Source organism: Mytilus galloprovincialis, chromosome 10, assembly GCF_965363235.1.
Source record: "Mytilus galloprovincialis chromosome 10, xbMytGall1.hap1.1, whole genome shotgun sequence".
In the NCBI taxonomy this organism is placed as follows: domain Eukaryota; kingdom Metazoa; phylum Mollusca; class Bivalvia; order Mytilida; family Mytilidae; genus Mytilus; species Mytilus galloprovincialis.
This window is the reverse complement of record NC_134847.1, coordinates 54,449,308-54,461,581: the sequence shown is the minus strand read 5'-3', so window position 1 is coordinate 54,461,581 and position 12,274 is coordinate 54,449,308. Positions and strand designations below refer to the sequence as shown.

The 12,274-nt window shown below is 30.9% G+C and overlaps 1 protein-coding gene across 10 annotated transcripts in view; it reads right to left on the bottom strand.

Annotated features, from left to right (window-relative positions):
• The window catches only part of LOC143047864 (uncharacterized), a 60,048-nt gene that overhangs the window by 8,412 nt on the left and 39,362 nt on the right, over positions 1 to 12,274 (bottom strand). For 7 of the 10 annotated variants that reach the window (XM_076221173.1, XM_076221179.1, XM_076221178.1 and 4 more), the window contains exons 18-25: positions 11,663 to 11,864; positions 10,898 to 10,939; positions 7,760 to 7,965; positions 3,915 to 7,049; positions 2,578 to 2,645; positions 1,625 to 1,829; positions 1,148 to 1,244; positions 380 to 453 (exon numbers count right to left, since the gene is read on the bottom strand). In XM_076221173.1, the coding sequence (XP_076077288.1) occupies positions 380 to 453; positions 1,148 to 1,244; positions 1,625 to 1,829; positions 2,578 to 2,645; positions 3,915 to 7,049; positions 7,760 to 7,965; positions 10,898 to 10,939; positions 11,663 to 11,864 (4,029 nt within the window). Of the gene's footprint in view, positions 1 to 379; positions 454 to 1,147; positions 1,245 to 1,624; positions 1,830 to 2,577; positions 2,646 to 3,914; positions 7,050 to 7,759; positions 7,966 to 9,487; positions 9,524 to 9,962; positions 9,984 to 10,897; positions 10,940 to 11,662; positions 11,865 to 12,274 lie in introns of all 10 variants that reach the window. The other 3 variants (XM_076221175.1, XM_076221174.1, XM_076221177.1) reach the window with 3 other exon arrangements.

Below are 12,274 nucleotides of genomic sequence, written 5' to 3'. Positions count from 1 at the left end.
AATGAACACCTGCAGATTTTTTTTTTGTGAGTGGCAAGAATACAAGCTGATTCTGTGATACTAAACAATTTATGATGCACTGACAACTCAGTAGATGAAAAGCAAGTCTCTTCAAAAGACATTTTAATCATACAAATGTTAGTAAATCATGCACAAGATGCCATCCGTATCCTTTCCTATTATCTTAGTAATTTTTCTGTCTCTAAAAATTAGACAATTCTTCAATATTGACTGTTTCCATAAAAAAAAACTGTACAGATAAGGTCTTAAAGAAAGTTCCCATAATTCGAAAATTAAAGATTTAAAAATGCAATCTTCCATGCAAGTGAATATTTGTACATTCAAATTATGCAAATTAACTGCCTAAAATAAAACTTACTGTTGATAGCCATTCTTTCCCTTAGTTCTTGTTCTAATCGGCCATGTCTGTCTTCTAGCTCCATATATTGGGCACTACAATAGTTCAGTCATACTTTACAATTGTATTACAGAACAGACTTCCAATATTCGCATGCGTTGCACATATTTTATTTATCCAAGATGCAATGAAAAATCTAATAAAAAACACACTTTTGTGTTTTTTTTTATCAACTTTGAATTCATATCTTAGAGAAATGAAGGATTCAGAGCAAATCCAATGTGAATTTCATTATATTCAATGTTTGCAAGGGACATAACTCATAGTCATCTTAATTCTATTTTTTTCATTTTTTTTTATTATCTCCCTTGAATTTGTTCCAAAAACTAAAATCTGATTGCTGTGTTGAAACCAAGTGAACTCAAACTTATCACAAGCTAAATAATATAAAATGTGCAATGATTTTTTTTCTATTATTGGTCAATTAAACATAAATGCAATTAAAAATTGTTCAACTCTTAACGACTATTATTAGAGTAATTCTATCTCTGCTATATACTGTGGATTCATTATTATTCATGGATACCAACTTTCATCGTTTTCGTGGGTACAGATGAACCACGAAATAAGATGTTCAATGAATAACTTAATTTGTATAGGCTTGTAAGCAGACTTCGGTAAAACCTTGAAATTAAATATCCACGAATGTGTAAGTTTTCCCTAATCCTCAAAAATTAATACCCACGGAAATAAATGAATCCACAGTAGAGGATACAAGAGTGGACTTACTTGACCATAAGTTCTGATTCATATCTGACTAAAGCATTCTTCTCATATACCAGATTAAACCATTCCTGCATCAATCCTGCCTCATCTCGCCCTGCATCTGTAAATATAAATGGAGGTAAAAATATGTGCTGGATTTCTCGCCCCATTGAAGACCCATTGGTGGACTTCGGCTGTTATCTGCTCTTTGGTTGTGTTGTTGTCTCTTTTTTATATTCCCAATTTCTCAATTTTATTTTATACTCCCTAAAGCAAAGCTGTCCTTATATGACTTCAATTATACTATTATGGGGACGTTTTTGTTTTTTCTGAATAATTAGCAAACATAATCAATCAACAATCAGACAAATCAGACAACTTCGATATCAAGTTTTTAATGTTTTTTTTTCTTCATAATTTAAGAATGCCAGATAATTGATCAAATAAGAGACACCCTATACTCTGACAGTATTTCTGTCCACCAGGTAATGGCATACATACCTTCTCCTTCTCCTCTAAGAGCTTTCTCTACAACAACTCCCCTCTCCTCTAACTCCTTTTGTTTTACATCCACCTCTTCTAGTTGTCTTTGTATCTCCTGGGCTATCCTCAATCTCTTCTGTTCTTTCTGCTTCAACTGTTTACGGGCTGCTGATTGAACACGGCGAGCAATTTTTATATTCAGTTCATCCTCTGTTAAATTTCTCTAAAATAGGAAATTGTTCATGTAAGTACACAGTTTTGTTAAGTGGCCAGCTGAAGCACGCCTCGGGGTGCAGGATTTTCCTCTCTGTATTGAACATCCATTGGTGGCCTTCGGCTGTTTTCTGATCTTTGGTTGGGTTATTGTCTCTTTGACACATTCCCCATTTCCATTCTCAATTTTTGTTATTGCTTTTGATAATACATGATCTTATAAATTTGAACCTCCTTTTGATTTAATTTTCTATATCTGCTTCAGAAATAAACTCATCATAGATACCAGAAATTTTGTTTTCAAGACCCATGTACGTCTTTAAAAGAACTTAAAAAAAAACCCCAAAAAGTACAAAGTTGAAGAGTATTTAGGACCACAAATTCTGTAAGGTTTTGCCAAATACAGATAATCATGAATGTAGCAAATCAAGCTTATACAAATATACAACTTAACAAGTCTTCAATATAAAGTACCTACTTATACTGATCTGTACAAAAAACAAATTCTAATAACATCAACTGGTTATTTTTGAATGTGTTTTCTGCATTTATTTTCATAGTTCATCATCAATTTCTTTGTTTGAAGAAACGATTTAGTTTTTTTCTCAATGTCATATTGTTTAACATTAGCATTAGATAAAGGGAAGGGTTTGGTGTTTCGAAATATTACGATAGCGGGATATATTCATTTAGCCAATATCCGATAAGGTGGAGTCTACTGTATTTAAGTGTATACAACATTTCAGCATTATGCCTACCTTAGATCTTCTATTCAGTGAGGCATCTGCTGACAAATGACTTTCGTCCGAATCTGAGAACTCATCAACTGTAAACATACAAAATATTTTTTAGATATGCTGAAGGCAACATAACAATGTAAGTTTGGTTTAAACAACAACTTACATCATAACTGTTCATATAAATTCAGAAATATTTGTGTGAAATATTTTATTGCAATTTTTAAGCAATATATCCATGTACATGAATTATTACCAAATAGAAATGTTTTAAATGAATTAATGATTTCAATGTATTTATCAATACTATAATTTTTATATACTTGGGTAAAAATATCAGTAAAAAAAAAACAGTCCTCATTTAGTAAACATGGTAAAGGGAAAATATTTTTGAAGTTTTACATTTTTTTTAATAAAACTGACAAACATGTTCACTGAACTATTGATCTGAAATATATATATAAACGATCAGATATTGATAAAATATATTTTTATTGATAAAAAAATATAGTTCGTAATTTTTCTCCAAACAAAACATTATAAAGGTCATTTAAAAATTTAGAAAAATACCTTTTTTCTTTTCGCCTTTCAAATGTAAAATAGGTCTTTTCTCTTTTTCAGACATAGTTATTGCAATTGTTATTCCTTTACTTCCAAATTAGTACAATCATTAAGAAACCTAGATATTTACTTCACAATAAACTAATCTATAGAAAATCTCTTTAAAGATGTATCAGTTACAAGTACAATGAAGTATCTACTTTCTATTGTGAATCTTTGATCACCCATGCAAAGATAATCACATATTATATCATGTTTATGTAGAAATAAATGTATGCAATTTATATTGTTAAAAGCACTAGTTAAGCTTGATCAATATCTGATTGTTTATATATATTTCAAATCAATAGTTCAGTGAACATGTTTGTCAGTTTTATTAAAAAAAAGGTAAAACTTCAAAAATGTTTTCCCTTTACTAAATGAGGACTGTTTTTTTTTTTTTTTACTGATATTGGCTATAACTAGACATTTCTTCTAATCAAATAAATATGATCTCTTGACTTCAAGTCATTTAGTTAGTTGAAAAAAAGAATGAAATATAAAGGGAAAACACTACAAAGCATGAAATGTGGCAAAATCAAATGAAATCACATGTTATTGAAAGTAATAAAAAAAAACACAACCCCTCCTTTTTGAAAACATGATATTAAGCCAAAAATAAGAAAAATGATATAGATCATTTTAACATATATTCATTAATTCTAATATGAAAATAACGCTTAATTTTTAGAGCTTCCCAATAAAACTCCAATCTAATCAATTATTTTTGGACTAGTTTATCTAAAACAATAACTTACAATCAGCTCTGGGAGGCATAGATCTTCTCTGCAATAAAGATGGACGTTTCTGCGACCCATTCTGTCGAAGTTTAACTTTTTCAGAAAACACAGATGGTAAATCTTTCATTTCTACAATATCTGTAGACTTTTGTCGTTTTTTCTTCTTCTCAGATTTTGGAGTCTTTTTCTTTTTCTTTGCTGATTTTTCTTCCAGTGTATCCGTAGAAGATGAACGATTTTTTTCCTTCAATTCTTTGTGTTCAGGAGATTTATTTGGTTTGAGAATTTGTAATAAGGATTTCTTTTTCTTTGTAGATTTTAAAGGAGTTTCCGTATCAGATTCTTTTGATAGTCCACTTTCTACAATATCTAAAGATTCTTTCTTTTTCTTTTTCTTGTCTTTTGATTTCGGTGTTTTAAACACAGAATTAATAGGTGTAGAATGTGAGATCCCAACTTTTTTGTTTTCCTCACTATCTGTAACCATGTCACTTGTACTGGGTGTATTTGAAGTCCCAGTACTTAATTCTTTGCGCAACTTTCGTTGAATTTTCTTAGCAGATATAGGGGTATAATTTATGTCTGATAATCCTAATTCCTCATCGCTTTTCAACCTTGCTTTAATTCTAGCATTTTCTCTAGCTTTACTAATTTCTTCCTTTTTAAGATCCCTGATATGATCAGCATTGGGTGTACTCAGTGTTGGTGGAACAGGCAAGATACGTTTACGGACATCCTTATTTTGTAATTCAATCTTTTTATCAGGTTTTGTTTTTACAGATGTTTTCGGAGTATAAAATGTATCTTTTTCCTCTAAAAAGTCGTCTTCACTATCATCTGCAAATGGAATATCGTCAATATTTTTTTGTTCCACTGACACGACGGGGGGACTTATATTTTTAAGACTAACATCAACACCTATTTTTCTCTTTGCACCTTCTTCATTCTGACTTGAACTATCTTCAATACTATTAAATGCCGTTAATTTTGTTTTGTCGACTGAGATTTTTGTTTTCTTTATATTTACATCTTTTATAATATCAGGGGTATCTGAAAGAACACGAGGGCTATTAGTACTGGTTGAAACAGATTTTGAAGGTTCTGGACTAGATGGCGTCTTTGATCCTAACGAAGTTGGAGATCCAAGACGTTTCCTCATGAACTCACTTTGGAACCCAGGGGGAGTAATTCTACTCTTCAGATTGCTAATATCTGGCAGCTTTCTTCCTTCATTAACAGACAAATTTTTCTCCTTACTTTCACTACCTGAATATTCAACATCATTGTAAAAAACACCAACTGATTTCGTATGTTCGGTCACAGCAGAAGGAATTTTAAAATCCTCTAAACTTTTATCGATTGTAATCAATTTTCTTTCAGAACTTTTTACATTATTTGATTGTTCTTCTGAGTCTAATGGAAGTTTCTTTTGTCTTTGTAGTAATTTCTTACTCTTTGAAATTTTTGGAGAAGTGGAACTTTTACGGGGACTTGCATTATCGTAAACTTTTTCCTTTTTCTGTTGTGTATTTAAATGATCTGGTAATTTGGGTAAAGGTCTCCAGACAGAACCATCACTATTAATCAATGGGGCTATTAATTTTTTCTGATTACTCACAACATTTTGTTCAGTGCTTATTTCACTACCATCACTACTGATCTGAGGGGAGATTACTCTTTTCTGAGAAGTCACATGGTTTATAGTTTCACTATTTTTATCAGAACTGAGTACACTACCATCACTGATACATTTTTCACAACTTTCTGATTCGTTAGATTCCAAAGTCGGAGACTTTTCATAATTATTATTCATATTTATTGAGTTCCCAGCAGACACAAACGTATCACTAGTAACACTTGCATTTGGGGTTTCATAAATACTTTTATCAACATCTTTCGGCTCATTATCCATTTCAATTTCCTTTTCAGCATTTAATGTATCATCCAAATTATCAAGTACACAAGGAGTCACTTCCTCTGAGTATTCTTCTTCATCGTCATCATCAAGTTTCTGACTTATTGTCACTTGATACTGACGGAAAATATCATCGTCCAAATCATTATCTGGGGTATCATCCTCCCGCTCATCATCTCCGCCATATTTTCTATTGTCTTCAGAAAGAGAAGTTAATGAGGAATGAGCAGAATTACTTGGAGTTGAGATTGTAAAGCTTGAATCAGATCCGACTGAGTTCCTATACTGTTTCTTACCAGGGGTTTGATTTCTACCCCTGCCTCTTGAACATGTCACAAATCTATCGTCAATACCTGCGAAGTCTTTATTTTCGTCAGAACTTCCCATATTTCTTACACTCTCTAAGACAGCCTGCGTTGTATTTTTAGAACTACCATTGCTGCTTGTCCTTTTTGAATTATTTCTGGAGACATGATCCTCTTCTTCACATTCAATATCGGCATGATTATCCTCTGACATCACATATCTATTATCGTCAGACATCACTAACTCTTCATCACAAACTGACGAACTGTCGGTTTTTATAATATGTTCACTACTACTGACAGATGATTTATGATCAAAATCTGCCAATAATTTCTCCAATTCATTCTGAACTGCAGTTCTATCATTTTCACCATCAGACATATTCTCATTGTCACTTTCAAACACTTCTTCAAACTCGTCACCAGTATCTTGCTTATTTTCATCTACATTTTCTTCCTGCTCCTCGTCCACATTTTCTTCTAGATTTTCATCCCCATTTTCTTCTTGATCTTCATCAATATTTTCTTCTTGATCAGCATCCACATTTTCTTCTCGATCTTCTCCACTCAGTTCTCCATTAATGTTTTTGATTTTCTTTTCTGCTTCATCAGCAATTTGTTCCCATTCTTCAATTTCTATTATTTCTTCTTCTATGAATTCTTCCTCTTCTGATGATGTGGATTTCTTCACTTCTTTCAATTCTTTCGTTTTATTTCCCATGTCAGGGAACATTTTAAATGGGTCTAATCGGACTGGTTCTGGTGGGGTATTAAAGAAGTTTGCTCTGGCTGATTTCATTGCTGATGGACTTTTCTCCTGATTGATAACCAGAGATAATTTACCATTGTGTTGACTAGGTTCACTCTCCTTACTGGGGTCCGTTTCTTTTTCAGTTTCACTCGTAGAATCATCCTGTTCATCTGTATCTGAGTCTGAAATTCATTTCAAGAATTAATTACTTATTCAGGGCTATTCCATCAAAATGGAAATGGGCAGATAAGAATGGAATTTACCCCAGTTGAATTCTTCTTACTTTATATGGAACTTCAGATTTGAGCTTTTTCTCGGCAATTGAATAAAGCAATAATGCAGAAACATTCAAAACACCCTCTCCAATTATTTTGATGTACTCTTGCTTTAAAAATTTTTTTTGTTATGTTTGCTTTCTGCTTTTTATCTTGTTTTTATGATCCCTGTTTGTTTGTTTATTTTTTCTGTTTGATATAATCTACTTTATTTGATATTTGAGGCACAAATTCTCTTAAAGTTATGTTGGTGAAAACTTTTGTGGCTGGTGGTACCCCCTTTATTAAATAAAACAATTATCTTCTTCATACACATGCACCCAAGTTAAAAAGATGAACAATGTAAAACAGATGGGCTCTTAATTATCATTTTATTATGGACATTTTCATAATTCTCAGCTTACAACTCTCTTAAAACAATATTAATCTTTTGTTGTCTTTACCTTTTTTAAATTTCGCCTTTCTGATAATATTACTCCCCATTTAATTCTTTTCAACTTTGACTGTCATTTTCCACTTGAAGCCCTTCTAACATCACAAATGCTAAATCTTTAAATTCAAGAATATGTAAATGTTCCCAATCCCCCCCTTTTTTACTGAATACTTTTTACACTTACCAGCCTCTGACTCTTCTTCCTCCTCTGGTGGTTTGTTCATCTTTTCATACTGTATCTGACTTTCAAGTTTCAGAGCATCCAGTAGATTCTCATGCGACTTTCTTTTCAATGTTTCCACTACTTGCAAAGCTTCCTCTAAAGTCAGATCTTTGCTGTGTCCCACAGTCTCATTGAGGACCTCATTCAATTCTTCATCATCGCTTGGCCTGAAAAATAGTTTGAATTCATTCTATTTGCCAATTTCAATCTATTTCAATAATAAATACATTTAAACATGTTTTTAATGGGCTGCAAAATACAATAAGAATAACAAAAAAAATATTCAGAATTCAAATTTATCTTATTATTGATAATAAACAAAGAAGACAACAATAAATTGACATTTTTTCTGCATACTGTATTCTTAGGGGAACAGTAGTCCTTCAAGGTTATTTCAAAATTTTTGTATACATATTGACTCAAGAACAAAAAACTGATAACTTAAATTATCACAAACTACCTGGATACATTTAAAATCAATACTTTGTATAAAGTACTAGAACTTTTCTTAAATAAACATTTCAGTTAGTTATGACCTCTGTACCACATAGCCCTTACATTTACATCACATGCAACTAAACAAGGACCATAACTCCTTAACATTTTCCTGTAATTTTCTGAACTTTTTTCATTTTTTCATTGTGTTGTCTGCATTCTGATTTGTCTAGTTTTATTTTTTGTTTTAACTAGTCAATTTTAAATATTCCAATCTAAGATTTGTTAAATTGAAGTGCAAAGATAAAAAAAAAAACAAATATGTGCATAAAATTCCTAAATGATAGAATATGGTTAATATATGTATTGTATTCATTTTCAAAGATTTAAGAACACAAACAAAAGTTCAACATTTTGAAAGATAAAATAATTGTTTTGTTTTTTTTAAATTTTAAACCAGTATGCTTTATACTTTATGAATTATTGTTTTATTAATTTGATATAAAATAAACACTTTAAAAAATAAAAGAAATCAAAGAATTATTACAGATGTAAATTAAAAAAAATATGCTGTCATAGGTTTAATGATGGTGGTTGAATGCTGCATAGGCACACATGGGCTCTTTGGCTTAATTGCAGCAAGAGGCAAAGAGTTAAATCTAAAGATTATGTAAATTGTGTGAAGTGGCAATGATTTTATTAAGTGGTATTAAATCCTAAACTTTTAGATTGAGTGCTTAGAATTCCAATAAATAACAGCAATTGTTGAAACTATTATATATGCAATGATAAGATATTAAAATATAAAGAATTATATAGCTACTGAAATAAATTAATTGTGTTAGTCAGTGTTCTCCCCATAGATTTCACATAGACAAATTTTAAAATTTTAACTTTTTTAATCAAACTTGATCTTCGTTTTGTCATTAGAAACAACATTGTAAAATTACAATAGTATTGTTTAAAAGGTTCTGAAGTTTTTGAACTCAAACAGCTGTGGATGCCTGTCCACCATCCATACTATGCCTATAAAATAACTGGTACATGTATTTTTTTTCATTTAAAAATCCAGATAAAAATTAATAGAAAATCATTTCCAATAACGTCAAATCACCATAATGCTAAAAGGTCCTTGGGTGAACACTGTAGGTATTGAAGAAATGTGCCCTTTCCTTTCATTTTAGTTTCTACGTTTTAATAGCCCTGCTACAAATGATTTAATTAATTGATAGATAGCAATAATTTATACTTTACATAAACATAAGTAAAGTTTTTAATGATGATCTCATTCTGAAAAATAAACAATGCACTCCATTACTTTATGAGGAGCTTAGGGTGTGTAGGGATTCACTTGGAGGTAAATCAGTTGTGCATTTCTGCTGTTCTCAGTCAAATATCAATGGTTGCCTGTACTATAAATAGATTCACTGATCTGTTTCCTCTTTTTGACACTAAACCTTTTAAGATTCCGATGGGCATGTACATGATATAGAAAAGTGTTACATCTTTCAATTAAACTGACTATGAATGATTAATTTTACAGAATTTTTATATTTTTTATATTTTTTTTTTTTAATTCTGCTTTCTTTATTATTTGACGTTCATCTTCAACTGACCAAAAGTAAATTGTATAAAACATTGAAAACAAGTTTAGAACCATAAAACTAGAAATTGGTTGTAAACCAAAATGAGTTCATTATATTTTCTGAGAACAACAGATCACTTGTACCTTCTCTTTTTGTTGTATTTCCTGAAACAAAGAATTATTTGCTCAAACTTGCACAAAAATACAAGCACATTGCATGTCACAGCCTGCTTATAAAGACCTTTTTGATCTAAAATATGCAAATTGCAAATAAATTTGTTGTGATTTTCACTTTTTTTTCTCATTTGTTTTTCATATAACTTATGATTTTCTTTTAAGTAAATTTAGTTGATTGACTGATTTATTGCTCTAAGAATGAATATTTCATTCTGACTCAAGTCTACATATAAGACAACACAGGCTGTGAACATATAAGAAGAAAAACAAAATAAGACTAACAAACAAACAAACAAACAAACATGCTTAAAAAGAACTTTATTTAGAAACAACAACTGATATCAAATGCTTAGAAAACTTTTTTTTTTCAATTTTTCTACAGGAGTCTGAGTGGTGTGTTTTTCTTACAGATAGGTTTCTATATGACATAATTTGATTTAAAGTTATTTCTCTGTAGTGATGAATCAAGCAAGGCTTAAAGAAATCAGAAATTTGTTTTTAAGTCTAGCTGTCAGTATAACAAGTCAAATTTGGCTGATGTTTAAAGATTTTGTACATGTGCATGAAGGCAACAAAAGGGAAGTAAGTCTGGCTCAATTGTGTCAATCGAAACCCATCTTTTCTTGTTTCTAATTGGTCTCTAAAACCAACTAACTAAAGGGATCAATATTGAATATAAAACTATATGCAACTATATACATAAATAATAAACAACGTCATATCAAAGTGATTTTATGGATGCACAACATGTGCAGATCGTTGGTGAGGTAGAAATCTAGAATACACAAATCAACATGTGCAGTTTCTTGATGGGATAGAAATCTAGGCTACACAAATCAACAAATATCAACCAGGTACAATGTAGCAAGAACTAATTTAACACACTGGCATTCAAAGCCTACCATTGACTCAGCGTGTGAGCCATCTCATAATCTATTAAATCACTGAAAATACAATGCAAATTATTACTGGTGATGTCATTTTAAAACCTTATCTACTTTCGATTCATTTATTGTTGTGGGGACCAAATTTCTGTACTGACGGTAACCTTTATTTTCATACATACTTAATCTCTCAGTTTGAACCACTTTTTAATACAAGTCTTACTATTTAAGTTTTGTTGAGCAATTAATTTTATGGTGTTACACTTACCAACGAAATCCCCAAAATATGAGTTTCATTTTTCATTATACAAATAATTTTATTTTCAAAGATCTCTGTAATATCTAGCTTCAAAATACAAAGACTAAAATTCAAGAGAAGATTGATAAGACCAATAACCTTTTTTATAGCATGTGCATCTCAGGACTTAAAAATCATTATTAAAGAAACGTCCTATTTAGGCAATAGTTGACTTTACTGTCTCCATTTCTGATAGTACATATTTAAACTTAATTGCATCCTATAAAGTCTATTTCACTTTTCAGTTTCAATGAATTTTCAATAAAAAAACATTTATTCTTGCACAAGATTTCTATTGGTAACAGTCCCCCTTTTTTAAAATAATTATTTGACATTTTAAATACAAATCCCAAAAAATCCTGCATCAATAAAAGTATCAAATATCAAATCCATAAAATGAATTTCAACTAAGAAAAAACACATGAGATAAATACAGATTATAAGTAAGCTCTGCGAAAAGATTATACACTTATACATATACATACTCTAAATCTGAGTCACTGAGGTCATCATCCATGTCCAGTAGTAAGGCATCAGACGACATGGAAGCCCTCAGATTGTGTTCTGTAAGCTCCTCCTCAGACTCCTCTTGTAGACCATCTATACTGTTCTCAAACTCTATACGCTCTGGTGTCTTCTTTGGTTTTGGCTCATCATCAGGTGGGGATAACGGAGGGGTTAATGGCGCTGAAAAATAATTAAAACATCATCTAATCTGTAATAGAAGGGTTAATGGCGCTGAAAATAAATAATATATTATCTAATCTGTAATTTTACAAATTTTACAAATTGACATTTTGATGGAGTGTTATTTAGCTAAGTAACTGATACATGTATAGCAGGAGAAGCTTTCCCTGTAGTCACATTTTGAAGTTCTTGGGGTTCCTCAGTTGTAGATTGCTACCTTCATATGTCTTCTTTATTGATTTACTAGATTTGAACATAGCAATTATATAACCTACCGTTGCCTTAATCTGTTGGGCTTTATCTTAATACTAGTATCTCTTGGTTTTTTTAAGATACTATGTCCATATTATATCTATTTTTTCTTTCATAATTTTCACTATTTCTCTCTCTCTCTCTATTAATACATTTCT